The sequence below is a fragment of the Colletotrichum scovillei genome, assembly GCF_011075155.1.
Source record: "Colletotrichum scovillei strain TJNH1 chromosome Unknown Contig00004, whole genome shotgun sequence".
NCBI classification, from domain to species: Eukaryota; Fungi; Ascomycota; class Sordariomycetes; order Glomerellales; family Glomerellaceae; genus Colletotrichum; species Colletotrichum scovillei.
In genome coordinates this window covers 524,151-539,285 of record NW_023336262.1, presented here as the reverse complement: position 1 = coordinate 539,285, position 15,135 = coordinate 524,151, and the positions used below count along the sequence as shown (strand labels likewise).

The 15,135-nt window shown below is 50.5% G+C and overlaps 6 protein-coding genes across 6 annotated transcripts; 3 read left to right on the top strand and 3 right to left on the bottom strand.

The window, feature by feature from the left end:
- Positions 1-847: 847 nt before the first annotated feature.
- Positions 848-2,250, top strand: HER10_EVM0000699 (uncharacterized protein; the record flags this gene model as incomplete). Its single annotated transcript, XM_035470469.1, has 6 exons — positions 848-893; positions 959-1,171; positions 1,234-1,340; positions 1,374-1,454; positions 1,511-1,844; positions 1,910-2,250. The coding sequence occupies 6 exons, from the start codon at positions 848-850 to the stop codon at positions 2,248-2,250; spliced, it is 1,122 nt and encodes a 373-aa protein (XP_035334593.1).
- Positions 2,251-3,365: 1,115 nt separating this feature from the next.
- Positions 3,366-5,164, top strand: HER10_EVM0009740 (uncharacterized protein; the record flags this gene model as incomplete). The annotated part of the gene is made up of 6 exons (XM_035479216.1): positions 3,366-3,484; positions 3,608-3,727; positions 3,804-3,903; positions 3,985-4,149; positions 4,206-4,883; positions 4,955-5,164. The coding sequence occupies 6 exons, from the start codon at positions 3,366-3,368 to the stop codon at positions 5,162-5,164; spliced, it is 1,392 nt and encodes a 463-aa protein (XP_035335257.1).
- Positions 5,165-5,343: 179 nt separating this feature from the next.
- Positions 5,344-6,612, bottom strand: HER10_EVM0011890 (uncharacterized protein; the record flags this gene model as incomplete). Its single annotated transcript, XM_035481303.1, has 3 exons — positions 6,498-6,612; positions 6,289-6,441; positions 5,344-6,230 (listed from the first exon to the last, which is right to left on the bottom strand). The coding sequence occupies exons 1-3, from the start codon at positions 6,553-6,555 to the stop codon at positions 5,344-5,346; spliced, it is 1,098 nt and encodes a 365-aa protein (XP_035335410.1). The 5' UTR covers positions 6,556-6,612.
- A 519-nt stretch (positions 6,613-7,131) lies between these two features.
- HER10_EVM0006756 (uncharacterized protein) lies at positions 7,132-9,126 on the bottom strand (the record flags this gene model as incomplete). Its single annotated transcript, XM_035476333.1, has 1 exon — positions 7,132-9,126. Exon 1 carries the CDS (start codon positions 9,004-9,006, stop codon positions 7,132-7,134), a length of 1,875 nt encoding a protein of 624 aa, XP_035335035.1. The 5' UTR covers positions 9,007-9,126.
- A 542-nt stretch (positions 9,127-9,668) lies between these two features.
- Positions 9,669-10,864, bottom strand: HER10_EVM0005081 (zinc-binding dehydrogenase; the record flags this gene model as incomplete). Its single annotated transcript, XM_035474706.1, has 2 exons — positions 9,669-10,582; positions 10,651-10,864. The coding sequence occupies 2 exons, from the start codon at positions 10,862-10,864 to the stop codon at positions 9,669-9,671; spliced, it is 1,128 nt and encodes a 375-aa protein (XP_035334920.1).
- Positions 10,865-13,455: 2,591 nt separating this feature from the next.
- HER10_EVM0007919 (uncharacterized protein) lies at positions 13,456-14,744 on the top strand. Its single transcript, XM_035477459.1, has 2 exons — positions 13,456-13,979; positions 14,058-14,744. The coding sequence occupies exons 1-2, from the start codon at positions 13,578-13,580 to the stop codon at positions 14,448-14,450; spliced, it is 795 nt and encodes a 264-aa protein (XP_035335123.1). The 5' UTR covers positions 13,456-13,577; the 3' UTR covers positions 14,451-14,744.
- Positions 14,745-15,135: the final 391 nt, after the last annotated feature.

Sequence of the window (15,135 nt, the reverse complement as noted above, 5' to 3'; positions counted from 1 at the left end):
CGTGATAATAGAGCCAGCGTAATAGGACAATCTTCTTCTCCGCAAAATGTGGGTTCACAATTCTTATCGCTCCCAGTTACTCCGTACACGCTTGTTCATTGCCCAGTGCGGCCGCATCGGATAAAGTGTCCCAAGTCTTGAACTTAAAGGATCTACCGAAGTAACCTTGTCAAGGCCGATTCCTTTCTATGCAGCATGAGGAAGTCCGAAAGGCTCTAGATTTGCTCAAGGCAGGTGAGATACGGAGAAAGGGGCTAGCTGGAGCTCACCGAGGAGGAGCCCCCACCAAGTTCGCAGGTGACGGCCTGATAAGCGTCAATGCCGGACTTAATGTCTGAGCAAGAGGTGCCCCACTTGAGAGGAGCTCCTCTCACCCACCATCTCCTTTACCCCACGAAGATACGATGCAACCTCGGGAAGCACGACAAGCCCGGGCAATGCGCTCCTCTTGAATGAGTCGAGAGGACTGATTGGAGGACGACTGGAAGGTTGAGCCGGTTGGGCTCGCTAGAAGACATGTTGAGAGGGCTCGGAGGAACGCGCTCAAGGAGCACCTGTAGTCACGCACGTAGATGAATGATCTACAAGTCAGCTCTGGCATTTGGGCCATTGATGGGGGGTAAGAGTCGCCGTGAGAGGTCATGCAGTCAGAGTGCGCTCATGTGGTCGCTCCTTTCACAGAAATGCGACTCACAATATAATAATAGGCAGTGAAGATCCAGCCCGGTTGCTCGAGTAAAGGTCATCAACTATTCAAAAAGCACATACAGAAAAGGTCCTCTTTTACATATCCAGCTGTATCAAGCCCAATCACCAGAGGCTTCCCGCTTCAACCAGTGTAGAGACTATGTCTCTTCCTCCATTTACACCCGCTCCACCTACCAAGGAGAAGTGTAGGTCTTACCTTCAAGGGCGAATCAATCCATCGACCTTAGTTAGCTGACTTCAACATGACAAGTGGATTATGTCAAACTCGTGAACCTCGACTTATCCAAGTTTGAGACCCAAACTGGCCGACAAGAACTTGCAAAGGACCTCTATGAAGCCGCGACTGGTTATGGCTTTCTCACTCTGAGCAATCATGGCATTTCCGATCAGGTTTACGCTCGCCAAATGCAGATAGCAAACGCCATGATGACCCTCCCGGCGGAAGAGAAGGCGCCTTATGAAGGTATCTACAGCTACTTTATCGGTTCAAGATACAAGAATGTATGCATTGACACTGCGCGATAGTAACTCCCGAGGAAGACGCACGGGGACTGTATGTTGGATACAAACCTGCTGGTCCCTTGGGACGTAAGGGAGGCTTCCCTAAACAGCTGGACCATTACAACATTCTGGTTCACGACCCGCTTGACCGTCCCCATCCTGAGATTATGCGACCGTATTTGCAGGAGACGCAGGAAGTGATGCAATTCATTCGAATCAACATCCTCAGGAAACTTCTGACTTTGGTAAGCTCGCCCCTTAACTCCCGGACATGGCTCAGACTGATCATCGTGGCACCCAGGTTGCTATGATCTTGGAGGTCCCTGAAGAGATAATTCAGTCAACACATGCACCCGGGGGTTCCAAGACCGAGTACATCAGATACATGATGTGCGAGCCGCGGTCGAAGGAAGAAAGCGAGAAGTACCGCGATATCTTCCTCTCGGGGCACACTGATCTGGGGACATGGACCTTTCTATTCTCGCAACCCATAGCGGCACTTCAGGTTCTTGACCATAATGATGGGAAGTATCGCTGGGTCGAGCACCAGCCTCATGGCCTGGTCGTTAACTTCGGCGATGCCCTTGCTCGACTGACCGGAGGCCTGTTCAAGGCTACTATCCATAGAGTTGTTCGTACGTGATTGTTTTCTGAAAAGATCGATGACTTACCCAAGCAATTACTAAATCTTGATATGCAGAGCCTCCCGAGGATCAACGCCATCTTCGTCGAATCGGAGTCATCTACTTTTCACGTCCGGCTGACGAGCGAGAACTCGTGCCCATCGAAGGCTCCCCTCTCCTTCAGCGAATTGGTCGCGATAAGCCTATTGATGAGCAGGTATTCTGTATGGCGGATTTTCTAGACGCTCGGAAACATGGGTTTAAGCGTTATGAGTATGATCTTGATCGTCCGCGAGACACTCAAAAACACGCCGACTTCTTTGCTGGCGAATATCCTGATCCCGAAGGCCATCAGAGCCTGGGTAAATTCGACAACGTTCCTCGGGAGGTTTATGTACCCTCTTTGAAGGCTAGCTAGGCTCTAGTATCAGGACATTGCAGACGGAAGCTGGGAATGATGAATTCATCATGCTGGGTCAACAGAATACGACTGATTGTGTAGCGTTAAACAAGGCCCTTCAGTTGGGTACATGTCAATGTAATTCAGGCGCAGGTAACGATTCCTAAATCCCTAAAGAAACCGGGTTACGTAGTGCCCTCAGCACGCCGTTAGACTCGAGACAAAATGCCACGGAAGTCTCATACATCCTATGGCATCAGTACATCCATCTCTAGTCTTTTTGAATTCCTGCTCTGTTCCAGATCATTCATAGGGGAATGCAAGTATGAATCGTACTGGCAGAAAAGAAGTCAAGGATGACTAGGCACGTCCAACTGAGATCGACCACACTCTCATTCATTGTCGGCCTGATAACCGACTGGAGTCAATGATAACCCGGAGTGTTTGTGGGCTACCTACCTGGAACACACAGCGCGTTGTAAGATATGTTGATATCACCTTGCGTCGATATTGTGTCGAGATCGACGGGAGGAGCTCCTCCGAGAGGGTGATCCACTCACCCATCTCAACACACGGTCTTAGCTTCCAGCCTCGTACATACAGGTAACGATGGCACTGAAAAGACTGAAATGGCCCGTTTATCGTAAAGTCAGCAACAACAGTCGGACAGCTTGGCATTAGCGCATGTTCAAGATAAAAGTGTGGCCGGCCTACTTCTTTATCTATGGACGAGATACTTCAAGACTTCCAAGCCTCCTTGCCTTACTCACTCTGGGTAATTGGTATTTGGCAAGTAGTATCTCTCAAGACCCCCAAGTTTTGCTGCTGAGCCTTGATAACGGAAGCTTCTTAGGAGGGCGGGGCCCCATCCCCTTATCCCCGAGCCAAGCATGCTTTCCCATGTTCAGGGAGGAGGCGTCTTGGAGTAGCAGATAAGCCAATAACGGCGACTTCGTCTAGAAGACAGTGCACCAAAGGCAGTTAGACATAAGAAGAGCTCTCCAACCTTTCCTTCATAGGCGCCCATCAGCTGTCCAAAGCGCATAGATTCCAGCTCTTGCCCAGCGCCTAGTAGTTCTTTGTTTCACTTCTCGCATTGCCAGCGGAAGCAAGGTATTACTTCGATAACTACAATGGGGTGCTTCTCATCATTGAGAGAGCACTTCAAGGGTGCTTCAACTCCATTGGAGAGGAAACTTGTTCTCAAGTTGGACTTCTTCATTCTTACTTTCTGCTGTTTAGGTATGTTCATGCCCGTCAAACTCCGTGGTATAATTGCCGTTTCTAATGTTGAACAGCATATTTCATGTGAGTGAATGACTCGACAACATTCAATGTTGATAACAGAGGTGCCGACGAATATGACTCGCATCAGGAATTATCTCGACAGAGCCAGCATAACCCAAGCATATGTTTCTGGAATGCGAGAGGACTTGGGCTTCAAAGGTGCTCAACTGACTGTCGTAACGACTCTTTATGCGACGGCGTATCTCATGTGAGTTCTCGGAGCCCTGCATGAGGCACCATGCCCCTGGGAACCCAAATACTGACCTCTCTTTGCCACTTCATAGAGGCATTGTCCCGAACAATTTGCTCTTGACTTATTTTAAGCCTCGAAACTTCTTCCCCTTTATGATCACAACCTGGGCAGGAATTACTATGCTAAACGCGGTGGCGAAGACTCCGCAGCACCTCATGGCTATCCGATTCTTCCAAGGATACTTTGAATCATGCATATTCGCCGGAACCCAGTACATTCTGGGATCATGGTATACCAAGAAGGAGCTTGGCCAGCGCACAGGACTCTTCACCGCCAGTGGTCTAGCTGGTGGCATGTTTGGTGGCTTCCTCCAAAGTGGCATCCATTCGTCTATGAACGGCCTGCATGGTCTGCCAGGTTGGAAATGGCTATTCATTGTGAGTTTAAGAATAATGCCTATGTCTGTCTACCGAAACTTGCTGACTGCGCCCAGATTTCTGGCATCATCACGCTGCCCGTCGCTGTATACGGATACTTCTTCTTCCCCGATACACCTCATACGACCACGGCATTCTACCTTAGCCAAGAAGAAATCGCTCTTGCAAGAGAACGGGTGCCGATCCACGAGGTTGACAAAACGGAGAGTATCCTCTCCAAGTCTTTCCTCTCTAGGGTAGTTCACTCATGGTACTTCTATGCCTTCTGTTTCCTGTGGATTCTAGGCAACTGCTCCGAATCGCAGTCCAACCAGTCACTTCTCAACCTCTATATGCAAGCTCATCCAACAGAGAAGTACAATCTTTACCAACGCAACAACTATCCCACCGGCGTACAGGCCATGGGCGTGACGAGCACGCTGTTGTGGGCCACCTCAACAGATATTTGGGGTAGGCGGTGGCTGTCGGGATACTACGTCTCCTTCACGGCTATTGCAAATGCCGCAATCATTCTCGCGCCAACGTCGACGGCAGCCAAGTTTGGGGCCTACTACTGGGCTGGCTCGATCTACTGCATTCAAGCCACTTTCTTTGCGTGGGCCAATGACTCGATGCGGAATGAGTCACCGAGACTACGATCGTGCGTTATTGCATGCATGAACGCAGCTGGCAACTGCTTCCAAGCTTGGTGGCCACTCATTTTCTACAGAGCCGATGACGCTCCAAAGTTCAAGGTGTGTAGAAAGAGCCTTCTTTTGTCAAGACCCGGGACTTGGCCCTCAGGATCCTGCTGACAGTACGATAGAAAGGAATGATTGCCATGATTGCTGTAGGAACGACCATGGCAATTTGGGTTACCGTTCTTATCCTGGTCGAAAAGCGGCGAGCCAAGACGGAGCTTCAAGTCATCGAGGCTGTTGTGGAAGAGCAAAGTCTGGAGTCAGAAGAGCGTACGAAGCTTGACTCTACTAAGTTGGTTAACCAGGTTTCCGATATTAAGCCGCCTTCACACTGAGCAGATGTACTGGCTTCCAATATGATGCGCATTATGAGTTGTGACGTCTTGACATGGCAAAGATATCATTGCCTGAAGCGCGAGTTTTGACCCAAGAGATGCCAACAGTAGGTAGCCGAGGTATCGCATTACTATTTATTACTCTCAAAGTATACTCTTTATCGGAACTTCTTCCAATCTCAAGCCTCAACGGTATTCTTGCTCACAACGCCCCTGGCAAATTCTCCAAAAGTGATATGCTGCTCTGAGTCAACCTCCTCGCCAAGATTCGGCTGAGTAAACACCGCCAGAGTGTTCCTCGCAACCCGGCCATTGCTCATAGAAGGCCTAACGCCTCTCACAAAGTGCGGCACAGCCTTGAACTTGCCCTTTGTGATCCGTTCGAGTGCCTCGCCCGTCTGGAAAGCAATGCAATCCCTGGGAATCTTCACCTGCACAGTATCTCCTGTCCGAGACTTGATGTAAAGTCCAGCCAGGGGATCAGGGCTTCCTGCCATTTCCTCGAGTGCAGAGAGCCCTGTGGCATCCTTCGCGTGTGAAACCGAATCCGATGGCGTCTTGTGCTCATCGACGAACATTGCGGATGTCAAGGCTGTCAGAACCGAGTGATCAAGGTGCACGCCGCACCAGTCGTCCTCATTTTCACTCGAGCCCTCCTGTGATTGCGGGTAATAGTGCAGCAATCTGGCCTTAGTGGTGTTGCTCGTGCTGACAACGTGCTCGACGTAGCCCTTCGTGTACCCATCGATTTCCCGCTCCGCATATTGATCGCACGCACGTGCAACAAGGACAGCTGTGTCAATCAATAGCCTGCACAGGTCTTCCAAGCTACGTTTGAAGCCTGGGAGAACCTTTTCTTCGGGCCAGATATTTGGTGACAGATACTCTGGGAAATTCTCAGCTGAGAAGTCAGGCGTTGGCTTCGCGGCGTCTAATGTTGGATCGGTGTAGAAGGCGCAGTTGGCGTAAAAAGAGCCTTTGAATGTGTCTACTTGACCGTCTTTGAGTTGTTCCTTTCCCAGCGACCAGCCTGTCAAATACTTGGCGGCGGGGTTCTCGACCTTGTCTGGATGCCAGTGTTAATAACCGTATCTTTCAACTCAACGGAAGGGTTAACTAATCACCAAGCTCAGCTTTCGGCAAGTTTCCAAGATACGAGGCATATGAAAGTGCTTGACGTCTCAGCTCGGGAAACTCTGGCGGAACATTCTTGACCACCAGAATCCCTAGAGAATCCGGCCCGAAGGCCTCGACAAGTTTCTCAAAAGGCACGTTTCCTGTATCTAATGTCAGCCATGAAGAACGGACCAAAGGGAGAGACATCTTGACATACCATTTTGCAAGTCAGCCAGCGATACCACAACTGGTTGAGCGATTACTGGGGCACTCATGACGAAAGTTATGCGATTGCGAAAATTGATCAAAGGGGGCAATATTTTGCAGCCTATGAATCCAGGAGGGTTGGAGAAGGGCGAGGCTGTCGAGGGGTGCCTCCGCGGACGGTATCCTGTCTTAAATGTATGGCTTTCTGACCCCTATTGTGTAACACAATAGAATAAGTTGGAACAACCTTCATGGTGTATCTAAGGTCTTGATCGTCTCATTGGGTAATTCTTACGAATCTCAGAGGGTTGGACCAGACTAAGTGGAGTGGAGGTGCTGGGACGTCTGTAGAACCACTTGCCACATTTGGCTTGTCAACCTTCCTGGGTCTCGCCCGATTGGCTAATATATACGAGGCTAGCCTATCAAATGAGAGCGTCCGACTTCAACTCTGGAGGAACCGAGCCTATTGGTTGTGACTGGCTGGTATTTACGATTCTCAAATACTTTCTACTTATACAGGCCGAGGTGCTATTGTCACGGATATCACTTTTCTTTTGTTCAGCGTGAAATTTACGGTTGACTGTTGGACACGTCTTTCTTTTCTCGCAAGGTGATCCTAAAAACCCGGACGCTGTCCTATTTCATGAGTCTTCTACGACTACTGGTCCCAGCAAATGGTCTTTCTCACATCCGCTCGCCTTACAGATCTTTGATCGTACATTAGATGTCGGTCGCAACTTCGTCAGAACAGGCTTGCCATCTTGCCCCGGTATTAGCCTCTGGTAGACCTTATGGATCCTCTGCGTTTCTGGCACAGTCACATCCTTTAACCAAAACCATCTCGATTCCGGGGGAACGAATCCTTTCGCGTCACGGCCAGTCTCCTCAAGCAGCAAGGCTCCCAGGATCCCGTCCATGTTTGACACCACATCCCAAGCAACCATTGACGGGGGTATCTCATGCAGTGCCTGCAATGCCGTCATGCGGATGTCGTGATTCCTGCAGGCGCGCACAACAGTGCACAGCGGTAAAATGAGGCCCTGCCCCAGCAAGACAGACGTTGGGCGGGGCTGTGACACGCAGTCACGATATAACACAACGCAAAGCATCGTCAGATCTCTGAATTCGTTTTCGAATGCATCGTAGGCCACTTCGGTTGGGTCTAAGCAGCAAGTGAGTGTGATGTGGAGAAGGAGCCAGTGAATTTGAGCGATTCTCAGGCCCTTCTTGGTCGCGATATCTACTCTCGGACTCTCGGCATAGTATTGAATGACTGATCTCCATTGTTGTAGTTGTGAAAGAAAATTTTGCTGGTGGATGGTGAGGTGACGGAGCATGTCCATGGAAATCCCCTCTGCAGTGACATCGGTAGAGTTGCTGATGAAGCTGACGGCGAAGGTGAAGAACCTGCCCCACGAAATGAAGAATTTTGAGATTGGTTCGTGATGAGGATTATGGACGTCAGAGCCAGGATCAATCTTGAAAGGGTGCGCATGATGGCGGCGAGGCTGAAGGGATTGTGAGAGCTGGCTCATGGCTGCTATGCACGGGAGCACATGTTCCATGTCGTTGAATTCGGAGTCACGATACTTCTCCTCACTATCGGGATCGCTTTCGAACATTGTGATCGAGTCCCTCAGTGCTCCTAGGCATGAGTTGAGGAGCATTTCTGCCGTCCTTGGTTCACCCTGGAGCAGCTCGTACACGACCAGTAGTAGAGTCGTGACAACTACTGTGGTTGGTGATGAAGCCGTGATTAACTCCATTCGTTCTCTTAGAGACTTGACTGCTTTGAGATGATGTCGCAACGCGACCTCACGATGTTCGGTTACAGCGTAGCCATCCGAGGCAGGTGGTAACGCTTTCCTTCTAGGCGTGCTTGGTCTCGCATCCTGTGGAGTGGAGCGAATAAGCGCACCGACAGCTAGGATCGAGTGGTGAATACAGTCATCTTGCAGACCTTCACCGACGACTAGATATGACCAGTTGGGACTAGTGTAGTAACCTGCCAGGTTGGTGGAAACCTGATGTCGAAAATAATCGTAGTAAACGCCGTCCTTGTGGTAGATCTTGGGTAGGCTCGAGAGAGATCTAGGAATCTGAGGCGACAAGATCATCTCGGATTTGCTGCTGCCGTTGCCGCTGCAAACGTCGGCGGCCTCGGCTGAAGCGGACCGAGGGGCGATGAGCTGCGGCGTGTTCCGGCGGACCACATTCTGGTTTGTCCGTTTCCTCCGGCGGTCGATGCGGTCCACGTAGCCCTCGCAGACGACTCCGACCTTCTCACAACGGAAACATGTGGGCTTGCGCTCGTCGCATTTTACATGGCGAGTCTTGCAGGTGGCACAGCCGGTACGCGCCTTCGGTCCACCCGCCCTGCGCCGTTTGGTCTCCTCCGTCGGCGAGGCCCGGTCGCTATTGCAGACGGACTCGGGCGACGGCGGTGCCTCGAGCGGCTTAGGGAGGATCCAGGGACCGATTTTGGAGGCCAGGTCTGGGCCGAGGAGATTCTCCATTGTTTTTCTCCCCTCTCTGTCTCTCTTGGGTGCGGCTTTTTGGTTTAGGATTGGCTGACCGGGCGAGAAAGTGGTGCGATTCTTTGGCGCCCATATGAGTAAAAGAAAAGGAGTTCAAGGAGTTTAGAGATGGGCTGCTCAAGCCTTGAGCCGCTCGGGAAGATTGGCCCTGGCCTGGGGGATAAATGCAACGGTGAGTTGGGAAAATCACCGTCTCCACCATGCCCCCCGGATTGCGGGGTTCTCGCATTACAATGAATGCAACATTATTCGCGCGTTTTCTTATCAGAGTCTCGCGTGAATGGTCAGTTGACTGCTCGTAACTTGTTGACCAATCACAAAGTCCCGGTTTGTTCGGGGTCCTCTAGCTTAAACGCGAACTGATAAGTCGGGAAATGAGCCGAAAGAACCCCGGCTTGGCTTGGCTTTGTTGGGTGCGCACATGTTTATTGCTGAAGGGAACGGGAAGAATGGAGGCTCAGATCAAATGTCGGCATTGCGATGAGGCTCTAAGATCTGCTCGACATGAGCTGAGATGATCAAGCTTTGTGCGCAGTTGTGTAATAAAGTAGAGTTGAGGATCCCGGCGTTAGATTGTCTCTGTTTTGAGTTACTATGGCGATGTTCATAAGATGAGCCCCATAAAGCCCACGAGCCATGGTTCATGACCAGGCAATAATTGGCTTGACAACGTCGCCGCGCTTCATCGCTTCTACAGCTGAAGCAAAATCGCCATGTTCAAAGACTTTGATCAGTTTCTCAATAGGAAACTTCCCGTCTCTCCACCACTGAACCATCTGAGGGACGTACTCGGCAGTGTTGACGTGCCCCTGAACCGCTCCAAAATACTGCTTTCCGCTGACCATGAAACTCTGCATGTGAAGCGACAGATGTGCCTCTGGCATGCCAGTGCCAACCTGAATAATCTTCCCCATGTACCGCGTTCCTTGAACTTGAGCTTCGAGCAGTGGCGGAAATGCGCTGGTGTCGATGCATATGGTTGCTCCAAGCCCCTCAGCCGCTTCCTTGATCTTCTCCGTCACCTGCTCCATCTCGAGTCCAGTCGTGTTGATGACGTGCGTAGCTCCCAGTGTCTTAGCTAGCTCGAGGCGAGACTCGACTCGGTCTATTCCGATGATGGCCTTGCACCCTTGATTCTTTGCTGCAATGACCGCCGCCAAGCCCACACCTCCCATACCCGCGATGGCGATGCAGTCCTTCGGACCGGCCTTGGCGACGTTGATGACGGTCCCGCTGCCGGTCTGGAGACCACATCCAAGCGGTGCCAGTATTCTCAGGTCATCCCGAGACAGTCCGAGGCCGGCAGCATTAACAACGGACTTGTCGCTGACGACGGTGTGGTGGGCTAAGCTGGACTGGCCGAAAAAGCGCCCGCCTATTCCGTCCGAGAAGACTGGTTCTCCCATGAAGTTGATCTCGAAGAATTTTGTGCAGTGAGATGGCGGTCCCGTCTTGCAGACGTGACACTCTCCGCAGTATGAAAAGGAGAGGAAAACGGCGTCACCGGGCTTCACCTTTGTCACGCCATCTCCGACCTTAACCACGTATCCAGAACCTTTGATACAAGTTAGCGAACTGAAGCACTACGGCTTTCTGGTTGGCTCAAAGAATAAGATCACTTGCCTTCATGTCCTAAGACTCGAGGGTAGTAGACTCCAGGAACTCCCTGATCATCGGGCGTGTTACCGCAGTGTAAGTCTGTGTGACAGATACCAGAGGCGACAACTTCAACAAGAACCTCGTCTGAGCGAAGATCCCGAAGAGTGACTGGTTCGATGGCCCATTTTCCTTCAGAGAAGGGGCCTCTGGCGACGATGGCTTCCGACTTAAAGGACATCGAGAGGATCAGACGTCAGAGTATGTCGTTACAGGGGTGATGGGCCAAATTCACTGATGGCTTATCAGGAGGAACTTGAAAGTGTCAGAATGTGTCACTTTGTATCGAAAAACAAGGATTGCATGAATTGTATTTGTCTCGGAGTGATGGACTGTAGAAGAAGGACCGGGGAAGATGGAGGTGCGGGGTTGCATCGTGATGATAAGCGCCATGCAACAACTTCTGCACCCCAACTTCTTAATCAGGCAATCCCCGCCGCCACCGAATTAGATAAGGCTATTACCACATAACTCCGGTTGAAGGAAACTTCTATCTTCAGTCAAAAGCAAAATCGTCGCCTGAATGAGATGTCGAGGTGCATAATTTGGGCAGAGAAGCGACTAAGCTTGTATTTGATGGAACCAAGAGCTTCGAAATTGTGAACAACAGACTTCCAATACAGCAACATGTGACGATTTCCCCATAGAGTAAATGGATCCTCATTCAATGCGTGCTTGAAAGGTGACTCATAAACCAGGAAGAGTATGATCTCAAGCTCCAGCTATCATCCAGATGATAGCCTGATAGGAACCTTGATATAGTAGGCTATGATAGCAACAAGTCTAACAGGCTAAGGCATGTCAGTTGAGTACATGGAGCCGAGAATACAACTGATACATTTACCCAATGAGCTGAATTCAGACTTGTTAGTTTTCCACAGGTCACTGCTAAAGTTTCCTCCTAGTATGTCAATTTTCCCAAAAGAAATTCCCAATGACACGGGTTTGGCGCTCAACTCTGTTGCTAATCCCTCTAGGACACCAACATCGGGAGGAATTGCTGTCGAGGTGATAGTCACGATTCAATGTCTTGGGTGACAAGGTACTTAAAGGTGATTGTCACAGTCGGTCGCTTCCCCTTCGTTCAAAAGAGAGACGCGAGTAACAGATAAGGAGATTCAAGTTTCGTCGGCATAGTATTGGCCGCAAGGTGAAGTTTAGGAAAACGCCGACGATGTGCAGAACTGACAAACCTGAGTTCATAAATTTGACATTCTGATCAATCTTCGAGCCAACATTGTTACTTTCGGACATGGATTCGCGGTGCTCTAGATTCAGAATTATCGCAGAAGAACGGACAACAGTGGTCGGTGAGAACATCGATCTGCGTTGCGGTCAAACCGAATTTAGTCCATTCTTTCCTCCAAGTTTGGTGTACTAAATCGGCGCTGTTGCGCGAACCTGAAGTGCGCTGGTCGCTCGTCAAGCTTGTTTATCTACAACAGGATGATTTTCCGGTTCATAACTCATTGAGCGATGAACCTATTGAGCATTGTTGGAGGACGGAATGCGACCTTGGGTTTAATATTGACCGCATTAATATCATTGTTTTTGTGATATGGACATAGAAAAGGTAGTAACATGAAATAAATAAATAAGTACTCTCCATCGATATTATAGCTGCCGACGGGTTCTCGGCCAAAGCCCACACGTATTGCAACGTCTTGCTTCACCTTGCAACTTTAGACCATCAGGTCTTGCGATCAAGAAGGTGGAATGAAGAACTCAACTCGCTTTCGAATTCGTTAGCGTTCGTGCCCTCATGCAGTGATGATGACAATTTGTTTCGCTGACTAACCTGATCAATTGCCTGGCGGTGTTACGTGGACAGACGCGTTTGCGCGCCGCTAAAGTCAGGCTCCCTAGCGAAACTTACATGTACTTGCCCTCAACATCATGATCGACGTCAGAGGTGGCCCAAGGAGGATAGATGGCCACGTGATGGCTTTGCTCGAATTATATCGATTTACACCTGATCACGCCCATGTTGTATGGTTTGCCTCGTAAACTGCGACGTAAATGCGCATGGGGATCATCCGATAGGGCCAGACACTCTGAGCGTCACCTAAGTTTACTAAGAGACCCCCAAATATGGCAGTCCATTCGCCGTCTGAAAGTCTCAAGCTGACGCTCGTATTTCTCGCATGCAATCATACATACCTCCTGATGCTCGGTAAGCTCGTTTATGAGTCTTCGGTGATGGTGTACCTGGGATCTCTGTTTCCATCCCCATTTTAGGGGTCTTTCCTCCTAGCATACCCACCTGAGTCAAGCACCTGCGGGATCATGAGGTTCCTGATCGACAGCATGCAGAATGACGACAGGGGCGAAGTGGCTGTCGGTCTTTAGTGTGGCTTATGCGAGAAGGGAAAGGTGGCTGATCAGATCAACAGTGCTAATTAAGGGGCTGACATTTTCCTTTTCCATTTGTTTGAACCCCAAAGGTCCGAATACCGATACCTAATCGTAGAGACCAATTGTCCCAGGACAACTGGCTCGAGTTGCTATCCTGCTTGTTTTACATCTTGTTCCAGGCACAGTCAGGCAGCATGGTCACATCGCTCAGCATTGCGGACCCTGTCGTCATTGTCTCTTTTCGATGCCATAATGTCTTGCCTGCGATGATTCAAGATCAAGATCGCACAGGCGGGTAACGGCAATTAGCGTCATCCGCTTGCGGGGGCAAAGCTTCAATTTCGCCTTAGCGGCCTCAACCCCCCCTCTCTCTCAGCCTAGAATCCTGTTCCCTCCCGATGCTCCCGTGGTTTTATAGGCTGTTGATTTAGGCAGGAACGCGCCGTTGCATGTTTAGCTCCGGCTTTGGACCACCCAAGTTCCTTCGCTTGCGGGAATGGACCATCTCACGAGAATGGCGTTCGGAATGAGGCCGTTTGATGCCTAGAATCCTTTCAGGGGCAGTTGTTATAAAATCTTGGCAATCTGTCGATACAGTGGTTGAGCAAATAGAGCCTCACTTGTCGCGTATCAAACTCCTTGTGTCGATCTATCACGTTCAATCGCTTTCAAGATTCAGTCGCTTCAAGATGTCGTCCCTCGCTAAGTTTATCGCGGCTGCTGCCGTTGGCATCGCCATGTCACCATTCGTCTCAGCCGCCGGGAACGTCACGGTCAAGGAGCTTACCGGTGGCTGCTCCGCGTACCCGGGCTACGACGCTTCTGCCGGCCAAGCGGGGCCGTGGTCCATGCAAGTAAAGGATACCGACGGCGGTGTCCTCGACAATCACGGGTTGACCGCCATTTACTCTCGCGGCTCGACTGGCATCCGATGGGGATACGTGAGTTCACATCCGGGCACCATCACCCGATTGGCCATGTCCAAAGTCAAGTCACATCACTAACTATATCCATCTCAGATGGCCGCACTTGACAAAGCCGCTGTTGCGCAGATCCCGCTGCAGTGTGTCGACGGCCAAGGCATTCAGGGCCGTGTGCCCACTGGCGTCTCGGGCTATACCTGGGAGAACCTCGCGGTCGCAGAGATTCCGTACGACGCTCTACTCATGTACTTTGTCAACGGCACCGAGGTCAAGCCGTATTCGCATTACACGCTCAACGGCACGCAGATCGACGGAGTCTTCCTGGGATCTGAGGGCTATACGACGTGGGGTTTCAAGAAGGAGACAACTTCTGATCAAGGAACTTTTTGGGAGGCCAGATTATTGGGCGCCAACAGTGAAGATCCTTCAACCGGCAAACCGCTGTTTGATGGGGAGATTACTGGCTTTCTTAAAGTTTATGGCTCTTGAACTCTCGGCTTAGCACTTCCGGTGGGAGATGCCACCACATTCTTACGCGTAAATTAGGGAGTTCGGCGAGGCAAGTCATCCGACATGTTGATGTTCCGACTGAAAGGGCCGAACACACCAACTATCCGGTCTTGGCCGTACCTACTACGTGCTATTGTTTCTTCTTTTTCTTCCATCACGTTTTCATGTTCATTCTTTCATCCAATGATGTGCCGCTTGGGCCGCGGGTGAGAGTCAAGATGCCACAAATAGAAGGTTTCGAAACATTACAGATTGTCCGCACTTGGACCGCATGACAGTTAAGGGCGGCCTCTATTCGCCAGTGAAGGAGAAACCGAGAATATTTCAGGCGCTTCCTGTGCAATGAGTATAATGGCAGCAAGGAAAGACTTGCTTTTTGACATATGCACCCGAGACGAGATGGTCCTCTTCTGCCCGATAGAACGAGTTGACGAAGTGTAACTCGAGGAGCCCTCCCTAAACCTCTAGAAACGCATCGATGCGACCAGGCTAACAAGCGACGTCGCGTCGTACCACGTCGCACAGATCGCTTGGTATTCTCATGACGATCAGACTCGCGAATACGAAACCGGAAACGTCGTTTGCTCTCGTTTACACGGGAACCTCACTCGATGAACCTTGGTTCGGTCTTTTTCGTCAGCCCGCTTGGCCAATGCCCTCACAC